Raw genomic sequence first — 24,018 nt, 5'->3', positions numbered from 1 at the left:
CAGACCAGACGTTTTAAGATCTCTCTGGCTCTACAACCTGCACTTGCATTTAAATGCACATGGGTATTTAGAAGCACAGGCTTGGAGTTTGTAAACATAAACACCATTTTAGGGATGCACAGGTAAAATTTTAGGTTCTTTTGTATTTGAAAAGTTAGCCTTTTCTGTGCTTTATTTCTCTACATGATATCTTAAACCACACTGGACTTTCTCCTCCCTCCTGTTTTGAGACTAGGATGACTTTAATCTGTTTTAATTAAAGCTTCTGATACTTAGATACTTGATACTTATATATGTTAGAGACTAGAAAGGTTGATTTTCTTAAGCATTCTGCCAGTGCTTTTTAGTCCATGATTTAATTTTCCTACACCATCCTTATTACTTCACTAACATTTCATTGCCTACCAATATACTTATTAATGTACTGATTATTCAAGGATGATAGTGTAAAAATTTGTTATCAGAGCAGCTGCAGGTTCTCCTTGAGCTATCCTCTTTTGCTTTCCTATTACTTACAGCTGTAAGAGTATTAGAATTAAAAAATTCTGAATGATTTCATGAGGGACTATTAAGTGTCTTACAGTGGAGAATTGCTACAGGTCTACTCACTGAAATTGCATTTGCTGGTCTCTGGAATAGACTGTTTGTTTGTTTGTTTAGTAACAACTAATTTAACAGAAATCATATAAATCTGTCAAACTGTTTTATGAAAAATTGGTATAGCAGCTCCAGAAATACGAAACAAGATCTCCCTGTTACCTCTTATACCTCTTTCACCATTTTAGATTTGCAACCTCATAGTCCAAGACATGCTTTAGAGCTGGAATGTACAGCACATTTTATACATCCCTTTCTCATTACTTCTATACATGTCTTTTTTCTGTTGCATATATCCTTCAAACAACCTTGCATTCAATCCCATCATTTGCATTTGTTAATGCACCACAATGTATTTGAGTATTATTAAAATATGTTAATACACAAAAATGATAGCTGGAAACATTTAAGCAAGAAAGCGAATACATTACCACGTTCTGCGCCTGAAGCAAGAGTGTGCTCTCCTGTCTCCATCTATTGATCATTAGACAGAGTCTGCATTTCCCCTGATCTGTGTGTGATACATCCCCGGTGCAGCCCACCACACTGTGAGCCTGCAACTGGGCTTCAAAGTGACAGAGTTTTGGAAAGCTTCATGTGATTGCAAAATGAAAGTCACAGAATTCATTGCACAGATAAACAGTGAGACAATGTAAGCCAATAGAGATAGCAAAGGGGAAGCGTGACCACATAGAGAGGTGAAGGGTGGAAAGAAGAAAGGCTCAGAGAGCTGGGAAAAAGCTGGAGTAGCTGGTATCCAAACAGAAAGGACAGAGGGTCAAAAAGCAGAAAAATGAAAAAGTAAAAGGGAGGGAGCAAAGTGAAGCGAGAATTCAGAAGGAAAAGAATGATCTGAGGTTGCTGGAACTGCGTAGGAGTCTGTGTAGTCCCCAGACACCCTCGGTATGGTGGTGTTATTCATCTTCATGAACCTGGAAATGTTACAGAACCTCTGTAAGAAAAGCACTAAGTTAATGGAGATAAAATGGAGAGATAAGAGTTCACAGGACCAGAATAATAGAAGCCTAATATGTTTTGTGTCCCATGTAGCCAAACAAGAGTGCTCCAAATGCCAAACTGCTCTTCTCCATCAGGCACTTTATAGAGTTTTTCTTTCTTAGGATAACAAGAATCCAAAATGAGGAATCAGAGCACGGACATGTCTCTCTGCCATGGAAAGGGACATGAGTCACAGAGAGGGTTCAGCAAGGGAGCTGTGGCTTTACTACTGCCATTGCATGAGGGGGTTAAAAAATGCAGAACGACAGGAGGAACCAACAAAGGAGGAGACATAATTCAAATTTCTGTTTCTCCCTGAGGCAGCAATTTTTGACAGACCTTTTCCACTGATGGTTTTGAAAAGGGATATGGAACTAGATCTGGGCACAAAAGAAAATGTGTGGTTGTTAAACTGCACTAATTTGAATCCTTTTGTCACCCTCCCATAGGAAAATAGCTGCAAGAAGTTACCTGAAGAAGTAACAAAAAGTACTTCAGGGTGGACATTTTACTCATCCCAAGCTTTGCCTCCCCACAGGTTGCACAGAAATGGCCCACGTCAGATGTGACCAGAGTAGGAAAGCATATTTGTAGGAGTTTGTAACTTCCATCAGGAGTCTCTCTTGTTTAATAAAGAGCAATCTTAGAGGCATAAAGGATTACAAGACTTGTTATGTCATATTCATTCCAATTCCTGCTAAATCAAAATAAATGACCACTTGCCAAAGTGGAATGACATGCAAGCAGCACACCTAGTTTCTGAAGACACCAGGTGCTAACAGAGCAGAACAGCGAGCGCTGAGCTCAAAGTCATCCTGCCGTAATAAAACCTGAGATAACGTATGTGCTACTCCAAAATCCAGAGAAGGGTATATCCCTCCACAAGCTGCTGACACACAAGGGGAGTTTCACTGCTCTGCCAGTGTCCCAGCAGAACTTGCTCATCCTTCTACAGTTTTTGGTCATTTATAGCTGCTGGTCATACTCTTTTTTGCTGAAGCAATGCCATAGATGGAAGAGCCTAGAAAGGTAGTACATACAATTTTAGCAACTGCATTAGAAGCAGATTTATGGGATGGAAAAAGTAGCAAAAGTTTATTACCTAGCAAAAGTTTCCCTGTATTGCTTTTTCATTATATATACCCAAAATGCTTTCACTGTAAGATGCCACATCAGGACCAACATCACGCTAGCAGCAGTGTCCAAATGACAACTGACACCCTACAAAACTACCCCCTCAGTACCTTTCTGTCCCAAGGAATCTTCCTCTCCCAAACCCTTCCTGGCCTCTGCAGCTGATAAACAGAAGGGAGACCATCTTGTTTTGGTTTTAACTGATAGAGTAACATGCAGCAGAACTTCTGTTTTGCTGCAAATATATCCATAAAGACATCTCCTGTTTTGCACTCCTTACTAAAGCCTGTATTTTACTCATGAGATGGTTTGTAACAGCACCCATGAGAGCTGTTTCTCTCTCAGACCTCTCCTGTGCTAATGCGTAATAAATGCACTCATTGCATAGTAAATACTCAACCCCCTTTTTTTTTACGGAATACGACAATAGCATTGCTCTGTTAGACCCTAACATGCACAAATTAAGCAACTCATTTGTAGGGATGAGTTCAGCATCCTTTCCTGTTTATGCCACCCTTTCTAATAGGTGCCTCCCTCATACTGAGTATGGCCAGCTGAGAAAACTTCAGCAACAAATAATGCTAGTGAAAAAATTTCCTTTGAGCATTATCCTGACATACTCATGTTCAGCTTTTACAACCACTGACTGCAAATGCACTCTTTTTCTTAAATTATTTTCTAATTGTCAGTTTTCTTACTCCCTGCTCCCTTCCAAAATTTCCCGTCCCCTAAAAATCCCAGCTTCAGGAGGGAGCTCGGAATTTCTACAATTAATCACTTGCCAGTGCAAATGAAAGCAGCACTCATGCTGCTTAGTTATTCAGAAATTTAAAGTCTCTCTCATATAAATCTCAGGATTATGGTATTCAGATGTGATATGGCCATGGAAACAAATGGGGATACATACCACCCTGGCAGCAATTCCCAAAGTTGCACACTACCAGAAAAAGGCACAAGGAGCTATAAGGGGGATAAACTAAGCGTTGCCAGCTAGAAACTCCTCATACAGATAGCCATCAGCAGTTACTCTGCATGTTGTGGACTAGCTACACTCACTGTCAGTGTGGTGTTGCGATCCTACCTTTCCCACCTATCAGAAATATCCAAAGTTCTCCAGAAACGAAAAAAAAAAAGGAAACACCTATCCATTTTCTCTACAGGTAGAGACTGAGGGCTATTTAACACAAAATTAATTCTACTTTTTGCATGTGCATGTGGATTGTTTTAGACCAAATACCTGGCAATGCACCATGTGCCTTACAATGGCAGCTACGCGCACTCTACAGAGCTGGTCTCCTACCGTTGGGACAGGGATGCACTCCAGGTGTTTCTCTCATGACACCATCCCAATTAGTCCACTTCTACACAAGAGAAACCCCAAGTGAAATCTCTACCAACAAAGAAATCAATTTTCCTCTCTGGACTGTTTTGCTGTGTAAAAAGATGACTACAGGGTTAGAAACAGGCTAAGGCATGAAGTACTTAGCTTTGTATTTGGCCATCAGGATGAAGGGTGGGGACCCCCCCATCCCACGCTCACTCCTCAAAGGGCTGTCAGCCATCCTTTCTCCAGCTGAAAAGTCTGGACTCAGCTCTCTGCAGAATGCAATTCTACAGGATTTGAGCAAAATTAGTTCCTTGGGGTATATTTTGCTGTTTCTTATTTTTATTGCAGTTTCTAGTCATGGAATATGATCTTATTTTGATAGGTACTGTACAAAATAAGCCACCAAGAAAAATAGGTTCCCCAGCTTAGGCACTCTCAACCACTCTCTAGAGAAGGAAATTGTCTGTCTATGATAGCTAGGAAAGAAACTTGGGCACCTAAATTAGGCACCTAAAGTTACACATGATGGAAGTATCGTTGTAGCCATGACAGTTTAAGGATCTAAGTGAAGTAAGGTTTTAAGAGAGAATTACCTCTGAACAGAAGAAGGGATATATCTGTGGGGAGACCTCTAAATAACCAAGCTTTCAGGCAAATAAACCTTCTCTGAAAATAAGCAGAAAACTTCAAGATTAGAAAACTGTTTCTGAGACTAATACAATTATGTTAATCAATGAGGCAATTCAAGAGAAATATGTAGCTGGCACCACTGAAGCTGGAGAAAATGAGAGATGATAAGGACCGATTGCTCAATAATATCTCCCCCTGCCCCCCCTTCCCATCTTTTTATATTCTATCAGACTGTTACAAACTTTAGCTCCCATGCTCATCTTTTGAAGTTAGGCTGTAGCTCTACTTTGAGGATGAAGGCTGAAAGGTCACACACAGAGAGGTTGTTTTCTGAGAAATACTCTTCATCTGATAATGGTCGTGTTCATTAACTTAGTTCATTCTAAGGTATAGTAGTGCTTCAGTTTCACCCACATCACATCTATGATGGTATTTAGATGACTATAGTGTGAGTTCCTCTCTCCCCTCTTATTTGGCAGTTATAAAATAAGCCAAATGAAGGGAAAGAGCATAAAGAAACAACAAAACAGTGCTGCTCAGTTGATGGGTAGTGATTGGAGTACACCAGAGACCTAGTTGTCAAGGTTTTATCAGTGCAATAACAAAGGAGAGTGTTAAGGAGTTTGCAGAAAAGACAACACTACTGTCTTGAGGGAAAACTTCATACCTTACAGAAGAGTCCTTGGAGAAACATAAAGATTCTTGCTTGAAAAAGGAGTTGCACTGAAAGCTTACACGAATGATTTCCAATTCAGAAATGAGAAAGCTACAGGGAGAGTCAGAATGACCACAAAGGGCCTTGAAACTCAAGACAACTTTTCTTTTTTTCTTCTTTTTTTTCCCAGAAGCATTTTCAATAGAACTAAATGCATAAAGAGTGCTTTATAAAGGCCCCGGAAAATAACATTGAAAACTGCTGAAGCAATGGTCTGGAGGTTGTATGGGTAAATCACAGACATGTTATGGAAGGTGAATTGGCAAAACTTAAACACAAGCTTAAGCAATAGAAAGCCACAGCAAAGAAAATGAAGATGATGAGGTCAGCTACTGTAGGTCTGAGGTTGAACTAAGTTAGTGGTCAGACATGAAAAGACAGTAGAGGAAAACACAAAAATTTTATTGCTGATAAAAGGAGCTCAGTTCAGTGTAAGAGAAGCAGAACTGCAGGTTGTCTCCCTGGAGCCACTAGCTGAATTTGTCTGGACTTGAGAATACTCAGGGATGAGCTACAGATAGAAAAGACTATGGTCTTAGATGTAGGATAGCCCACAAAAACTGAACAGATCCGGAAAATTCTCCAAAACAATAGAAAGAGAAGAGATAGAGCAAGCAAAGACAGTCTTGGAAGGTAGACTAGCATGGCACCACAGCAGGACATCAGTCAGTGACATCTGAGGCTGTTAAAGTGACTGGCAGGCATATGCAGACTGACCTTTGAACAGAAGTCATGAGCAACTTGGATGGCATTTCAGTGAGAGCAAAAGGGGAAAGGTACATTCCGGAGCAGGTAAGATGAAACAGGAGATGAACTCAGATAAAATTTTCAGGAAACTTTGGAGACAAAAGGAATACAGCAGTAGTTGGCTTGCTTAGTTGTTGGATGAACACATGTCTGTGTAGATCCATTTCTTGATATGTAAGATGACTCAAATTTTGATTTAAATTTTTGTTGGAATAAAGCTAAACTCTGCAGAAAATAACTTGCAGGTGTTCTATTCAAGATAAAACATGTGAAAACTCTAGAAAGTCAAAGTTAGATTGAACTTTAATATATGCTTAGGAACATTCGTGAGGGAGAGCAAGCCTTTTCTTGAGCCTACCTTGAATTTTGAGAAAATGAGGCAGCAGGAAAACAGTTTTACATTTAATTTTTAAAGCTATGCACAGAATCTTCGTCACGCTCTGTTAACTGTCACAGATCCGTTATTATACATCCAAAACACATTGACCCCCTGAGCTAATCCAGATAACTATTAGGCTTTTGGTAATGCCTGAAAGTAACACCACACTGCGTTTGCAGTGTTTTCTGGTCAGGATTCTGAATTTTTGCACTGCTGCAAGTTTGTTTAAGCCCAAGATATGGAAGCAAAGATACACAGGATTACAGGAAAAAAACAACCACCAAACTTTCTCCAGGCTGATTATTCTTTTGGCTCATGCAAACTGAAGCCAATTTTTGATAAGGCTATGAGAAATACGCTTTGCAATGAAATATACCCCATTCCCCCACCCCCATAAGCTGACATGTTGACAGGCTATGAGACTTTAAACAACCTAGTGTCAGTGGATCAGGCATTCCTCCTGTCATTATTAACAGCACTTCACTGGTAAATCTGGCTCAGGTTTTATGTTGACACTTGCTTTCCAGGAAAAGGATGCTATATGACAAATAAGATGGAGCCAGACCACCCATGATAATACCAAGTAAGGACAGCAGGTGCATTTGGTAGCCCCAGGCACCTGTCAGCTCCAAGTCATGGACTGTGCAGGAGACAGCAATTCCAAAATACATAAATTGCACTGCTGAATCACAGTACAGATCCAGTATCCAAAAAGTCTTTTTTCATTTTCTCTTGTTTTCAGTGTCTTTTCATTGGCCAACTCCATGGTCAGAAATGTTCACAACAAAGACGTATGGACTTGCATGTATTAACTAGATCTTTTTGTGCTGTGATGAGTGTATCTGCCACCAGAAGGGCAATTCCAACAGCAAATTTGTGAGTAAATCAAGATAATTAGTTAATTCAGGATTTTTTTGGCCTATCAATAGAAATCTTCATGCTGTTGCTACTGCTGAAAACAAATTAAGAATAACCATGTCCAGTTATTAATAACTTGTTCTAGCACAGAATCGCAAATCATTATTACTCCTTTCCTCCCCAGACAAATCACCTTAGCAAAGTTTTGTTATGGCCTATTCATAGGTAGTTTAAACAATATTATTACTGTTACAATAGTCTCAGGAAGGTAAAAGTGCCATCCACACTGTCCAGGGAAAACAGACAGGCTCAGCAGTTGCTAGCATGTCTCTACTGGCAATGTAAGTAGGATCACAAGAAAATCAAAATCTCAAGAGCAAATTCCTTTTGATACTGTGTGCAAGTTGAAGAGGAAATATTATGAGAGCCTAAGAGGAGTTTCTTTTAATGCACCATCCAGAAGCATTATTTCTCAAGTTTCCTACTGGCTAAATATTTGGCAGATAGAGTTAAAGAGGCAGAGGTTTCAAACGCATTTGGATTCTTCATATGCAGCCTGGGAAAGGAATTTTCCACCTTGTACTGCTGAGAAAAATGCAGACGCTGTAGGCTATGGTATCATGTTCAGAGGAACAAGGTGGGTAGGATAGGGCATTAGGCACTATTATACTCTAGGGAAGAAAGAGCAGACAGGGGCACAATGGAAGCACTTCATTATATTTTAAATGGGAATAGTTCCAAGGATAGGAAAGCCTGTGGTGCTTGTAAAGGATTAAGTAGGGTAATGTGCTTTTTAAGAAGACATAAAGAGGTATGTAATGTGATATGTTTAAGCCTAAATGATTTTTCTTGGAGTTCTCAATGAATGTTTAAGCAGGCATGACTTAGGGCTCTGTAAATCCTCTCCAAATAAATAACTTCTGTGAAAATAGAGATTCCTGTGACAGAATGAGATGCATATTTCATAACCTATGCAAAAAAGGAAAATCAATTTGAGAAACATGAAACATTTGGGAATAATAAAGAAAAAAAGAAGATAAAAGTGAATATTCTCCAGAATAATCCAAGCATATATAGGAATACAGTTACCTCCCCATCAATTTTGATTTGGCAGGGCAGGAAGACAAACAACTGAATGCTTCCCTACCTTCAATTCAGATCTTCAACTGCTTTTTGTTGCTTTTTTGAGAAAGGAAGAGACAATAAGTGGCAAAAAATATCTAGAGTGCCTGCGCTTTTCAGGCTGTCTCCTGTTTGAGGTATTTAAAACTCTGCTCTCTCTTCAGGGTGAATTACCCAGCTGCTCTCTAGCCAGACCTGATGGTGTATATAGCTGTTCACTATGGATGGAATAGGAGCACACACAGTGATATGTATGAAGCTGATTTATGAGAAGAACAGGACCAATAAATATCAAAACCTGAAAACTAACAGTGGCATGATCTTCCCATCTTACTTCTCTTGCCTGGCCTGCCCTCCTGCCAGGAAAAGCAGGTCAAAGTGGTAGATTTCCTGATGCAAAATGGGACTACGCAATCATTGTCATTTGGCTGTATTGTATTTTCACTCACACAGGTGCCATTCCCCATGAAGTCACTGGTACAGCAAGCAGGCAGTCCTGCTGAGTGAGCGGGATGATGCGATGAGTAAATCAGCAGTTGATCCCCCTCCCCTTCCCCCTGTTTATATATACCTTAGTATTAAACTGCTACTTTCCTCAGAATAAAAAGAGTGCCAGCCTCACTGTAATTTGCAGAATAAAAGCAAGACAAAACTAAAGGACTTTTAAGATCTAACAGAAATGTTTGGCAAAGCCTCTTCTGCAATGGCTACTTGCAAACCCCATTTAACCTTGGAGAAGGTGCAGCAGGGAGTGTTGTTAAAGAAGAGCATGTCCGCCGCATCCATAACATCCTTCCTGCACACCTCTCTCCCATGGTGGTCCCTCCTATCACAGTCCCTTCATGGTCATTAGGCAGCCTAGTGGAAACCCCTTTCCCCGTACCCATTTGGAAGCACTCGTTAAGCCTAAGCCCTCACTTAGCACTCCAGGAACATGTGCGGAGGCAACGACCTTGGAGAGCTTGGACAAACTGCTGTTCAGTCATGCTTTAGTGCTGATTAATGGCAGAAACAAAATGAAGCACAGAGGGAGACCTGTTGGCTTAGCTTGTCCAGGGTTATAATCTGGTTAATAGCTCTGATGTGGCCAGTTAAATTCGTTCAAGGCCCTGAAGAACATTACGAATTATATAAATAGGCCAAGGGGACCCATGAATTCTTTCCTCTGAAATGTTTTCATTTTTTTGAAGTATGTTACAGAGATTATAATCTCTGCCTCTTATCAGCTACCTTTTAAAATATTAATTTTCCTTGCCTAAGATTAGCTTTTAACATCACATTCTTCATCTACCTTTCTTCCTGAGCAGGCCAAGTACAATCTCCCAAAAGCATCTGTGTGAACAGCAACTGGCAAATAATCTTTTTCTGAGTCATTTCTTCCTGTAAGGCAAAAGAAGGGGAGACACTGCGCACACATAGATGGATGTGTATGCTCATTAGAATTGGGTCTGAGCCCTCTGATATCTTAAAATTGGAGAGTGGTTGGCCTGCTAACATGCTGCAACTTGGTTTTTCAACTTCATCATTTGCAAGTGCTTATTCCTGGGAAGCAAAGGCATAGGAAATTAAAGAACTCGGATATTTCTGGTTTTGTGGGTTTTAGGACAAAACCTGCCATGTTTCCAGGAATGAGAAACCAAAGGCTGTAATCTGGAATTACCTGCCAGCATGATACACCAGTTGTTTTTTTCAGCTAAAAGCCATTAGTCAACACAGCTGTGTTTGACGTGCTCTGGTTTTTGATTCTTCTGAAACCCTTAGGATAACGTGGAAAGGCAAACCAGGAGGAGGGCAGCTTTTTTTTTTTTTTCATACAAAAGGCAAAACCCAGCTTTATCAGCCCCTTACAAACTGAGCTAAAATATATTTTCTCAAAAAAAGCAATTTCCTCTAGCCAATACATTTTCAGACTGTCTTTTTTTTCCTGCTTTTTCAGCTTATGACTTTATCTAAAGGGGTTTCAAAAGTGCAGTTCCCCAGGGCCTCTCTTGCCTCTTCTTTCATGCTGTTTAGTCCTTCAGAGGAGAAAATATGATCTCAGTTTTACAGAGGGTGGATTAGTGATTTTTTCAAACTCTGAAGAATCTTTGTTATTTTGTAGTTCTTTTATTATCAAGAGATCACCAGTGATTTCATCATTCTTTTTAACATACTCTTTCCTCTTACATGTTTGTATCCAGTGTGAAAACACCAGAAATTACAGGTTTTCCTGGCAAATGGATTTTGGTGGGGACAAAAGGCAGGGTTTGTCTGGATTTTTAGAAATCTCTAACCCAAGCTTAAAACAAGTTAACACACAACTTCATGCATATTTACTTTAATCAATCTTCACATTTTGAAGTTTAAAATAAAATATATAAAATATGATATTTCTCAGATTTGATTTAAAACTCTGAATATGAAGATACAATGGTAGGGAAAAAGTTTGTATACAGTCACTCATTAACCCATATTCACCCTCATACTGAACTTTATCATGGATTAGTGTTCTTATAAAAGCTGTAGCTGTCAACCAAAAAAATGGGAGGGAACTATTGCATTCACAAATGTGCCTACAAAAACTGACTCCTGCTCTCAGAATATTTTCCCATGGCTTAACCCACTACAGAAGGTGGCTGTGAGACTCTTTAAACGCAGATCCTCTTTTTCTGCCTGCCTCTCTCAAAACATACATGACTCAGAGCTACAACTGAAAGCCAAGATTTTCAGTGTCAGGAGTCTACAAAAATAAGTTAATCAATGTCTTGTATTCAAAGTGCTTTAAGCTTTGTACAGTACACTGCCATGTCTTATAAGTCCAGCGATCCTATTCCCATATTGCATCCTGACAAATGCATTAATCATCTCTCGTACCTATAAATCCTTTTCAGAGCAAACACTCTAGGTACTTACATTTTAAAAAGTCATTGAAAACAAGCTACGTAGCTCAGAAGTCCTAATCCTCCATGCCAATGCAATGGGCTTGCAGAAACTGGTACCAGGCATGATCATTATCTGGGTGCAAATGCATCCCTTACAGTTAAAAGCAACAATTAAACAAATGTGGTATTATAGCAGAGCATCTCCAATGGGAAGCAAAAAGGAAGTCATACCAGTACCTTTTGAATGCCTGCGGTCGACTCCAAGACGTTGTTCTCTGAGCCATTACTTCTGTTAATCATCCGCCACATTTGGGAATACATGCTGTCCCTCTCAAAAGGATTCATCCCTTTCACTCGGACGTGCTCATAGACTGCGGAGTCCAAGACAGTGCCATAAGGAATATCCGTCTGTCTTGAGAGATCCTGGAGAGACCTTAATTGTTGGTGAAGAAAAGAGACACAGGAGACTTGAAGCCACATTTTCAAGAGGAAAGAGCTGCAGGCTAGCAAAGGGCAACATATAGGAAGATGGCTGTCAAGCCAGTTTCTCTTGTTGTTAGTTTTTTTTTTTCTTTTTCTTTTTTTCTTAAAAGACGAAGTGAGACTGAAAAATGTTTCTATGATTTAAGACACAAGGAGGAACATGAAGTGAAAGGAAGGGCTGGAAAAAATGAAAATGGATGAAGAAAGAACAACGGAAGGAGCAAGAGGATCCTGCCAAATACTGAGCTCCTTTGAGCAGGGGCAAAGGAGAGAAGGGAGCATTACAGTCCCTCCAGCCATACGCAGCAAGTTCAACAGAAGTTGGGTAACCACCTATGAGAGTGTGGTGCCACCACACACCCTGCTGCTGGGGAGCAGGAGTGTTAGCACCAGAACTCACCAAATCTAGCCCAAAGCACCTGGGCTGAGTACTTCTATGTGCTACTCGGTTACACAGTGAAGAGCAGCTTTTTGGTGGTATTCCTGCACTGAACTGTGCACCCATCACACAGGTCACATCCCACACTATTTTCAGCAATAGGAAGATTTCTGTTGCAGTTTCATAAGCTGTCTTTTCATTACAATTCCTGTTATTTAGTCCAATAAATTTGTTCTACTTTACATATGATCTCATCCATACCCTATAAGAAGAAAAATTAACCAGTTTAGAAGTTTCTAAAGCATCCCAAATATGTTTTTTTCAGCCCTGTTTTGGACTTAAAAAGGTATATTAGAACCCTTTAAAGTCTCCTTACCTCTTGGCCTTTATTTTCCTGTCCTATAGAATTGCTCTCTGGTACTTTTGGTTCTTTAAAGGCATTCATTAAAGTTTCAAAATAACTACTGCAGTATGTCTACTGCCTAAAACCCATTACAGCTTTCCTGGCACAAATTAACTTTGTATAAACTGCACAAATCTAGTGGATGACACGTAAGGACAAATCAAGGGGCTGATGCTGTCTTAAAGTAGGCAATAGCAATTTGTAAAAGCTCACTGCAGCCACAGAAAACGCAAGCACAAATGTAGGAAACTCATCAAATTTCAAGTTGTGTTTCTGAAACACATAAATATAGAGGATTGTGAAAATGGCTCTACGGGGTGTGTGTGGGGGAAGGAATTCTTAGGTGTTCCAGGGATGGCACTGAAGAAAACAGTAATCGGATCTCAAAGGATATTGTAGGCTGCTGAACACAACAGAAAGTAGGAAAAGAAAAAATCAATAGAGCTCAATGGCAAGGGTTTAGAGGTTAGTTGAGTCAAAAAGAAATCCTTTGAAATTCAGACATATGGGCTTAGAAAAACATTGAACAAGAGCTAAATTCTAAGCAGATAACATATAGCAAGTACAAGGAAGGGATAAATTTAATTTTGAAGAGTAAATAACTAATGGTATTAAAAACCCCACAATCCTCTCCTCTTTCTCCAACAAGATGGCATTCCTCTTCAAGAACATAAGCAGCAGGGAACCTGCAAAGAATCAGTACACATATGGGATCATCAAAGGTGAGCTGCTAAATGAAGCTTTTCTTGAAACCAAGTATATTGCTCTTCTAGCAGAGAACTGAGACATGCCCTTTTCTAGGAAGAAAAATCTAAGATTCTAGTAGACTAAGGCATCAGGAGAATAAGTACTGTGGCTAATTTGTAATTGAAAAGTAAAAAAAAATAATATTATCAAGTCCAGATAAACACCTATGAGTTCTGAAAGCTTAAATATGAAACGGCTGAGCTGTTAGCAAAAATATGAAACCTCATTACAACCAGTGTGTGAAAAGGAAGCAGTAAATATTTTTAAAAGGCTCTAGTAGTAATCAGGGGAATTACAAAAGTAAACTATTAAGATGTTATACTTAGCTTTAATAAATAAACTGAAATAAGGATTGATACTTTTCTAAAGATCAGTACTGAAGATTAGACATAGCCACCAGATAGGTTTCTCCAGGGAAAGCAATTCAATCATCTATTACACTTTAGAATTACTAAACAAACCCAAGAATTTCGAAAAGGCCTTCATCTCATCAAACAACATAGAGAAGATGGAAGTATGGACAGGATATAAAGGAGGAGTTTAGAAACACTTCCTGGCAACTCTGGATAGCATTAGGAAAGCAAATAGCTAGAGTGGGTGCTCTTGAAGGACTTCAAGGGTAACAAGAACAGCTTTTGCAGAACTAAAAAGAATGAGGAAAGTATGGATCTGTTGAGGGGGACAGCAGACACAGCTAAGGCTGAGGTGCTCAATGCCTTCTTTGCCTCACTCTTCCCCAGCAAGGTCTCCAAGGTCTCTGTGACTAGAGGCAGGGTTCAAGGAGGCAATGAACAACAAGCCATTGGTGGTCAGGTAAATCCCAACCAGACAAGGCAGGGGTTGATTGAGAGCACTAGATCCATAGAAGTGCATGGGACCTGGCAGGCTGCATCAAAGTGTGCTGAGAGCTGGCCAATGTCCTTGCAAGGCTGCTTGCTTTAATTTTTGAAAGGTGAAGGAAATTGGAGGACATCCCCGACCACTGGAGAAAGGAAACATCCAGACTACATTCAAAAAAGATTAAAAAAAGATGATTAATGGAATTAAGGCTGGTCATCCAACATCGTGGAGTGAGTCCTCTCAGAGCACATTTCTGAGCACATGAAGGAGAAGCAGCTGAGTGGGAGCAGACAACAGATTTACCAAAGGTATGTCATGGCTGACCAATCTGGTTGCCTTGTACAGTAAAATGATTTAGTTTGTGGACAAGACTAGAGAAATGGATGTAGTTTGCCTTACTTTAACAAGGCTTTGAATACTCTCTCCCACAATATTCTTGTATCCAAATTAGGTCATTAGGCCTGGCTGGGTAGTAAACCAGCTGGATAAATTCCTGGTTGGATAATCAGGCTCAAAGGGTAGCTCACATGGAGGCTAGTAAGAGGTACCACAGAGGTCTAACCTGGGACATGTCTTTACCAATAACCTGGAGGAGATGAGTAAGCACCCTGTTGTCAAGTTTGCACATGACACGACATTGGGGGACCAGCCAATTGCTCAAGGACAGGCTGCTGTGCAGATGGACCTGAAAGGCTGGAGGAATAGGCTGACAGGAGTGGTATGAAATTCAGCAAGGACAAATGCAAAGCCCCGCACCTGGGGAGGAATAATCCCCTGCAACAATGCGGGCTGGGGTGCAGCTCTGCAGAAAGGCACCCTCGTAGACAGCGGTGGGCCTTGGTGCGAATTTCTCTCTGTTTCACCATTAGGCAATGTGTTGTGTAGAAGTAGGTGTACTACTGTTGCATTGACAGTCTATCTATCTGTCAGAAGCATCACTGGAAAAGGCACTAGATAAATACAACATACTATATTCACCCATTCTGTGTTACTGCTGCTGCCGCCAATACACTTCTGTATCTCCTGGCAGTGATGAGAAGTGCAATGAACTGTCGCAGGATGCATATTGTAATGTCCTGTAATTGCTGTGTTATTTGTCATACATATGGCTAGAAAAGTATACAAAAAGTATTTACTGAGTCTCCAGTTTCAAGTGACGACACCTAGCAAAATTGCAATCATTACTTTACAAGACTCTGTGTAGCCATACAATTTCTAATATAACAAGCAACAGCATTTTTTTCTGAAATATTATTGCTAACTGGTATACAAATGATATGTGTAGCTGCTGCCACAAAACAGCACGGTTAGAAACAGCACAAAAGAAAACCAGCTCCTCTGTATAGCTTGTGGCTTTAAAAGCAACCTTGCTATTTTCAGAAAGGCAAACCAACACAAGACACAAACTGTTAGTCCACAAGCGTACTACCATCAGGTATGGGAAGGGTACTACAAACAGTCTGAAAAGCAAGCAAGAGTGCCATCACACACAAAGGCATCACCGGCAGGGAAATAACAAGAAGGAGAATTATGTTGATGCCTTCAGGAAGGCATGTTGTAGCTGCCAAGTCTAGCATTAACTACAGTCTGCAGTTCTTTACTGTTTGGTGTGCTATCCTAAAACACAGGATGCCTCTCAGCTGCCCTGCTCTGCATCTTTTCACAGTTGCAGCAGGTGCTGCTCTATGCTGAGAAAATGATGGCAAGAGGACAAGAAGCAAGACAAGTATGAGTGAAACTCTACAGACGCACTAAACGCTGTTGTCAGCAGGAAATCCCAAGTTTTGGTTCGCCTGACCCTACGCTGAGGAGTGAGAAAGAAGTTTTGCAGCCTCTGAGGTATACATGTGCGTATGCTGCTGCATAGGCAAGCTGCAAAAATGGAAAAGACCTATCACATCAGTGGTTTCATCCCCTTACACAAACATGTCAAATGGGATCATAATATATATGACCTTTTTTAGAATCTGTTTTTTATAACCTGCAACTCTGCAGACTACTGCTATGACATTCACAACCTAGCAGCTAAGGTACAGCAAAACAAAGAGAAATGACAGACCTTGACAGAACTAATAAAATTATTAAACTATTGAGGTTCCTTTCCAGAAGAAAGAATTTTTATAACTACTTTGCCTCCAGCCTAGTTTGTAGGTTACACATTGTTTGATGTACCTTTATTCCTGGATTAAACAACCCATTCTCTGTTCATACCGATACATTTAGTGGAGACATAAATGCCCAGCCTCACTATGTCACCCAGTCTCACCACACAGCTGCCACACCAGATCTCAAAATAAGGAAAAAGTATTTGTCAATCTGATTAATTCCCATGGGGTATCCTTTGATGCCCAAATGCTGATACCGTTATCCACACTGGATGGGGATTTAATTTTGCAATAGTTTTACTGATCTCAGTTGAACTACCTGCAAAGCAAAGTGTGGATCTAACATGAGTAAGGGAATTATAATCCCACATTTTAAAACATTCATCCCTTTGAATTTCTAATTTTGAAGCAATAAGGTAATGAATGATAAAAATTTTTAAAAAATAAAAAAGAAGATATAGTTGAAAAAATTGTTATAAAATAAAATACCTTTAACTGAGCTTGTATATAGAAAAATTCTACTCCTAGGGAAGTGACCATGCAGTCAGGTCAAAGTTCAGCTTATTTTTGGTTATCGCTCATGGAGCATTGTGGGGAAAAATGTTATGTGTGGTATTTATGGTAAGTCTTTTTCTCATTATAATTACTGGGAAAATACCAATATTATCCCATACAAATTAACTACAATATAGGGCTATTCTGAAGATGAACTGAGTCATTTGAGGATGATTATTAACAGACACATGCATTTTTCAGCATTTGTTGATTTTGTTTAGTATTCTGCACCTTAGTCAGGCAGCAGTTGTCAGGTCACTTTCATTTTCTGGTTTAGTACAAATTAATTACTTTGTAATTTAAAAAATTATCTCTGCTTCCAATGCAAAGAAAAAAACCCCCAATGTATTAGGATTTGCATATGTTTCTTTCCCCAAAGTATACCCACTTCTATAAATTCAAATCCTAGACTTAGAATTGGTAACATGTTGTTCATATATGTGAGCCAAAAGTGTTTAAAAAAATACACAGAAAATGTAGAAAAACAAAAGGTCAACTCCATAAAGGAATAACCAAATTCCTTTTTGGGTGATTAAATACCATTGAGGTCAGAGGCTTGGTCATCAAAGTATCTTTGTAGATCTGGGCTATAGATCAATTTAGGCTAGCCGTGTTGTTAGACTTGACTGCTACACAGAACTGCTTGCAAGAAGTAGTCACTAAATTTTAGGAGAAAATAACTGGTGTCATGGTTTACACTGAAGTCTTTATTTATGACTAATTCAGATAAAGATTTCCAATGCTGCCTTTTTTTTTTTTTCCTTAGGACATTAAGGATTAATTCACAGGCAGGCTTAGGGAACAGGGCACAGCAAGCCAAGAGATTTGCTTGTTGGCAGTGACAGCTGTGTCAGAAACTAGTAATACTGCTTGCTAGCCAGTTTGAAGATCTGGATGAACCATGTTAAAGGAAAGGTTAAAGAACATTCTGGTTTTCAGCATAAGGAAATATCTACTCCAATTACTGCATTCTTGTGCAACCCCCCCTTGCAGAAAACTTGTAGGCAGTTGTATTGAGTTTTTTAAAGCCTTGGGGACATCTTGGCTTGAAGTGAATCATGGTTTAGGAAAAATGTTGTGAAAAGAATGACTAGGCAAAACAAGGATGACAAAAGACATGCTTTACTGCTATGCCTCCATTATTCGGAGGCAGAGGTCTCACCTATCAAATAGGACCTACTACTTAGAACATGGAGAACGTAATGGGACCTTCTTGTTTTACAGAAGACACAAGACGCAGGCTCTCCCCTGTATAATGCATACAATCTAAAGTCTTAATCAAGCTTCCACACTTTTAGAAGTGGATTAGATTTAAACTTGAAACCACCTAATACTGGCCTTTCAAATGACAAATTTTGACTTCCCCTCTGCCCACCCCACTCCCCCAACTTTCCTGCAAAATTTCAGTGCCTGTGAGAAGGTGGCGGCACCCTCCCTTTACCCAGAAAAACAGTGCAGTGCAGTAGTCTGAGTAAAATCAGTCTCTGCCAACAGACTCTAATTCTGTCCTGAAGGAATCATAAAACACAGTAATGGCAAAACTGGCTCAGTGATGAAATTCACAGCATCAGCACCTATGAGAAATAGCTCGAGACCTTCAAATTTATTTGGCATTTACCAAGAAAAGCCACTCTTAATTACTATTCATTCATGTTGCATTTGAGACAGTGATGTAAAGATTTAAGGAACATAGAAATTATGCTTTGCTTTGCTGCCACAATGTTTTGGCATTTGAAATGCTGACTGTCTTGATTTAAATGTCATCTGCAATGTGGGTCAAGCGTGAACAAAAGATGCATCTAGGAACTACTTTATGACTTGCGTGCCTCTACTCCTGATATTGCCTGTTGGCAGAAGATGAAAAGCTGAGATCCCAAAGGTATTGAGAGTAGCCATTTGTCTGGAAAAGTTGATTAACGTCCACTCTTACTCTTCTTGTTCCTCTAAGTTCATTTAAAAATTGTAGCAATTTGATCCAAATTAATCAGTGAAGCAAAGAACAAATGCCATCAACTTCAAGTGAGGTTATATGGCAAAGATCTACTTTGGGACTCTAGGGAAAGGGAACATTCCACTAGGCCCCCCTAGGGCATTGCCTAAAAAAATTTGTATGCTTTTCTTCTCAAAATAGACTTCTGGGTACCATGAGGCACTGATTAGGAAAAGTGGCCCAACCTTCATGCCAGCTGAGAAAGGAAAGCTGCAAGAGCTCTGAACAGAAACTGGCTACACATCCAAAAGCTGAAAGGCAGTAACTACCCAAATGTTTCATGGAAATGAAATGTGCTGTGGGCTGCTTGAATCCTCCTATCTTTCTTAGAAGATATCACAAGGACCGTACCTTCAACAACACACTGTAATATCTGATGCTAGCTGGAAATCTGAAATGAAAGCCTATTAACTACTTGTTACATCTGTGCAAACCCACTGACTTCAGTTTCTTTCATTTTTCTGACTTCTCTGAAGCTGGCTGGATAGCACTACAAGCAGAATCTGGTTTATTTTCTTTAAATACTTAAACTCATTTCCATTCTGGCCTTCAAAGCTCCCCAAGGTACAATTTGATCTGTTAAAAAAAAAAAAAAGAGCATCAGCTTTTTTCTTTATTGCTTATTCATGTTTCCCACTTTGCAGTAATTCTGCATGGTAAACAAACAGCCTCTCTCTTATGTGTTGGTTTGAGTTCCAATTTTGGCAGTTTTGTAAACTAAAGTTTTACACTCCCCCCATAGTTAGGATAACTTCATTCCCTAACGGATACTTAACACATCTAATTAGTCTGTTTTTGAGCTGCAAGTGCTGTTGAAAAATGTCTTCGTTCTTTCATTCTAGGAGCTTTCCAGCTGCAACATTTTCTACTAAATAAAACATTTTCAGTGACTTTGCCCATAAATAATACAGCACAAAGACCAATGTAGTCCCAACTGTACATAATAACCTCAGAATTCCACTGAGGGTTTTCTAGTGACATCATAATAAACTGCATGAAAAAGCTGAAGATGTATTAAATTATGGTTTGGATATATTTTATTCTTTTTTACACATGATAAGAAAACTCAGACATTTGTCACCGCAATTTGAACATTTTTCTGGACTACTTCAAAACTAGAAGGGACATAATTTCAAAGCAGGATGCAGAGGCATATTTCATATTTATGAGGACAAACTGAATCAATGAATATATCATTATTATTTATTTTGCATGTACAAATTCCCATGTTATTTCTTTACGCTCCTTAGTCAAATGTAAAGCTTTTTAAACTTAAAAAATATAAAAACACCAACCTCCCTCAAAACCTCAAGATCAACGTTGACAAACATTGACGCAGAATATCATTTCACTCCCCAATAAATTGTGAAGGGATTATAATTGGGACTACCGAGTCAAACAGTTGGGTTGTGTCGAAATACCCCTGAAGTATTCCATGATCTCAAAGTCTGTAATTCAGATCTCAAAAGAAAATGATAACTTGATTTAACTGGTGATGCAACTGCATCAGGGGAATGATTTGCTCATGTGATTTTAGTCTGGTTTACATGTGTCTGTCTTAGAGTGTTTAGCCCTCTAATAGATGAAAGTGTTGAGGTTGTTAGCTCAGAAAGGAAGTATAACAACCACAGACAATTTCCAATGGGGAACGAATAAGGACTGGTAATGCCTGCACAATTTGGGCCACAGGACACCAACTTCCTCCTCTGCCCCTGCTCAGGGAGAAAGAGAAAGGGTTTATGAAATGCAAGAGGATGCTCTTAATGGGGAGAGTCAGGAGATAACCATGCACCTAAAGTGAGGGACTGCTTCTGCTCTTGGGTCTGAGTTTTGGCTCCCAATCGCAAATAAAACTCGGCTGCTATTGCAGATGTTTACTTGTCTATGTGCTGTCAAAGCCTGGACTGGTTTTAGTATGTAGAAAATCTTCACCTAGAGGAAAAGTGCCTTAGTGAGACCGCGGTGATTGGCTGGCATGCAGTGATGCTTGAACCTAACCTATGAATTCACAGGAGGTCAAGGCTCCCCCTGCCCAGTCTACACTAGTGGCTCACTTCAAAGAGATTTGGAAAGCAGCTGAACTAGAGGCAGCAAGTCCTTAGGGTGATGATACACAGAAGACAGGGACATGAATCAACAACTGGAGTGAGAAAACTGAATTTTCCCTAAGGTCAGCATAGAGCCTGACTTGAAGGTCAGGTTCATACCTTTCTGGAAGAAGAAATGCAGCAGAATGGGCCTCTTCTTTAAAGTCACTCTATCATTTTTGCAAAGGATTTATGGGAAGGGCTAACTTTGCCACTCTCACATACTTTCATGGATTAAAAACCTGCTATGGAAAAATGGCCAGCTGCCGCTTGGAGTGCTGGGCTAGCTAATGCTTTGCTGTATTTTCCAGTCTCTGCTTTGACCCAAGAGGAAGGATTTGGCGGTGGGGGAGGTCACTGGAGCAGTGGGAGTGCGGATAAGTCAGCATGCAGCTTGCTGAAGGAGAGGAGACTGGAGAACAAAAGGGCAGCGAGAGAGGGTAGGAGACCTAGAAAGGTTTCTGTGGTATGGAGACATGAGATGATCTGGAAAAAAGGACTGGAAGGTGTGACAGAAAAACAGTTCACCATAAAAAGGACAGGGGAAGACAAGGACATTCATGTTAGGGAGGCATGAAGCAAAAGAACCAATAGACAGAAAAAAGAGAACAATGTGATCTGTTAATGTAGTAAGAGAGCATCTGGGAGCACAAGGAGCAAAGGTGACTAGTAAGTGAATTTTTATTGTTTGTGGCCTTGGCAAGAAAAGGTGAATTCAGCTTTGAGCTCCCCATACACTGAAGAAGCATTGGGCTCCTCCTGATCAGAGTGTCAGAGCACAAGTATTGTGGAATGCATTTGAATGGAAAGCATAGCCTGAAGATACACAGCAACAATTTATACTTTCCCATTTCAAATACTGATACACTGGTTATCTCAAACTCAATTGCTTCTTTCAAAATATGTATGTGTGCATACACATGTATATATATGTGCCACAGAAGAGTATCTACCAGATGCCAACAATTCTGATCCTAAAGACAAAGTGCCTTCAGGGAGACTGGCAATCTATGGTATATTGTCATTTTTTTAACTTCCAAACTACTTCTCAGGATGATAAAAATTTCTTTCTTTTCTCATATTTAAGTATACATGTATATACTTATTGTTTGGGTATATTTTATATATTTATTATATATATAAGTATATATTTTATATATAAGTATACATGTATATATAAATTTATACATATGATCACTCTCCTTTTTCCCTCAATTAATTCATTATCAACTTACTGGATGGAGTTCTCAATGCGTGTGATGGTGAGGAAAGCTGCTAGGTTTGCCGTGTAGGATGAGATGACAATCAAAGCAAAAAGCCACCAAGCTCCCATCATCAGTCGGGTTGCCAGGGTTGTGTATGGAACCTCTCCTCCTGTGGGGAAGAAGGAAAAGCAAGAGTTTTCATTTGGCAGAAGGAAACCCAGATCCTCATTGCTTATGCATTTCTCAGGAGAACTAGGCCCCAAGGTCAACAGGGTAAAGCAGTTTACTAGAGCAAGGTGCTTTAGTAAACTGAGCAGGACTTGGAGCCACACTTTCTATGCAATGAAAAGCACTGAAGGAAGCCCACACTGTCAGCCATCATTACTGTATTTAATTTCTTTTGCTATTGTGCCTTTAATTGCAATTCATCTGCCAGTCCCGTCCAGTAATGGAAATAGACTTCAAGATCACAGAACAAAACTAGCAAAAGTAAATTCTTACAACGTTCGTTCCTTAGAGATCTTATCTACAAACCTTAATTAAGTTTTTCTTGCATTCTTGAGAACATAAAGTAAAAAACCCCCATCAAAACACAATTACTTTTCACAGTTCTGTAGGCAGGCAGATGCTCATAAGAACCATATGTATGTGTACAACTTGCTGCGAGTGAACTCGGACATGCAAAAAAAAAAAATCACGTGTTGAAGAAGAATGCAAAATTGTTTTGTGTTCCCATAGTTGCTTTTCTTTAAAATCCACCTGCCAAGTAAACAAAACATTAGCAGCGGTTAAACCTACCAGGATGAGCTGCACAGCACTGCTTGTGTGACCAGACCCCAGTTCAGCAAGCCATGAAAAGCATTATTTTTTATTCAAATAGCTGCCCCCAAAACACACTAGTTCGGAGTCTTTGAGAGAGGTCTTTCAGTTAAAAACATACAAATCACAGATTTTTAGATGAAGGAAAATTCATTGTTTTAAAAATACCCATTTTCCCTGCAGTTTAAGTTTTGTCACAGCTACAAGTAACTAGAGGGAACAAGTGAACGCAAAAAACGTCCACAGTCAACTGCTCAAGACATTCAACTTTTTCCTCTCCCCCTATACTCTTCAATTTGAACAGTTGTCATTATTTTTGAGGTAGCTTTCTCAGATGCAAAATCTTATGATGGTACAGTACCTAGGATTTGCAAAAGCAGTTTGTTACAGAGTCAATCATCTGGAAATATTTTGTGCTGGATCTTCACTTACATAAAAATTCCTTCACATTTCCCTTGCAAGTAGGTTTAAAGGGAATATAAATTACAACTGTTCCCATTCCAAGTACAAATAATTTTCAATTATGTACATGAACTAGATATTTAATCAATGCTTGAATATGAAGAATCACCTTATTGTTTTGTTCAAAGCTTGTCCTAACTATACAAAGCATTGGGAACTCTGCATCACCATACAACAAACAAATTTGAAGCTTTTTTCCTACTTCAGTGATGTGGAGTTGTAACATGTGGAATAATAACTGTCTCCATTTATATTTTTGGTATATAAGTATTGAATTCCTTTGCCTTTTAAGAATTCCAGTACTGAAAGACAAAATCTGCATTAGACCTGCGCAGTCAGAAATAAATTTCCTTTTATTTCCAAGATGCCATATAATTATCTGAAATAAGATTCTGCTGATCAGATTGGGAGATATTATTTCAATATAAGGACTTTAAAAGATGAACATTAACTTCAACATCTGATGATTTGGTTTTCTCTCCCACATAAATTTTAAATGATTTTTAATAGAATATTTCTGCTTTACAACAAGTTTTGCAATGTCTTTGGAATACTTCATTTAACAATGATTTTT

The 24,018-nt window shown here is 39.4% G+C and overlaps 1 protein-coding gene across 2 annotated transcripts in view; it reads right to left on the bottom strand.

Moving 5' to 3' along the window:
• GRID2 (glutamate receptor, ionotropic, delta 2) overlaps window positions 1–24,018 on the bottom strand; it is a 734,176-nt gene that overhangs the window by 85,649 nt on the left and 624,509 nt on the right. For both annotated transcript variants that reach the window (XM_010586162.1, XM_010586163.1), the window contains 2 exons: window positions 22,194–22,332; window positions 11,607–11,802 (listed from right to left, as the gene is read on the bottom strand). In XM_010586162.1, coding sequence (XP_010584464.1) covers window positions 11,607–11,802; window positions 22,194–22,332 — 335 coding nt within the window. The remainder of the gene's footprint in view (window positions 1–11,606; window positions 11,803–22,193; window positions 22,333–24,018) is intronic.

The sequence above is a fragment of the Haliaeetus leucocephalus genome, unplaced genomic scaffold, assembly GCF_000737465.1.
Source record: "Haliaeetus leucocephalus isolate CR32 unplaced genomic scaffold, Haliaeetus_leucocephalus-4.0 Scaffold140, whole genome shotgun sequence".
Taxonomy (NCBI): domain Eukaryota; kingdom Metazoa; phylum Chordata; class Aves; order Accipitriformes; family Accipitridae; genus Haliaeetus; species Haliaeetus leucocephalus.
Note: the sequence above shows the minus strand (reverse complement) of the source record. Positions and strands in the feature narration are given on the sequence as shown.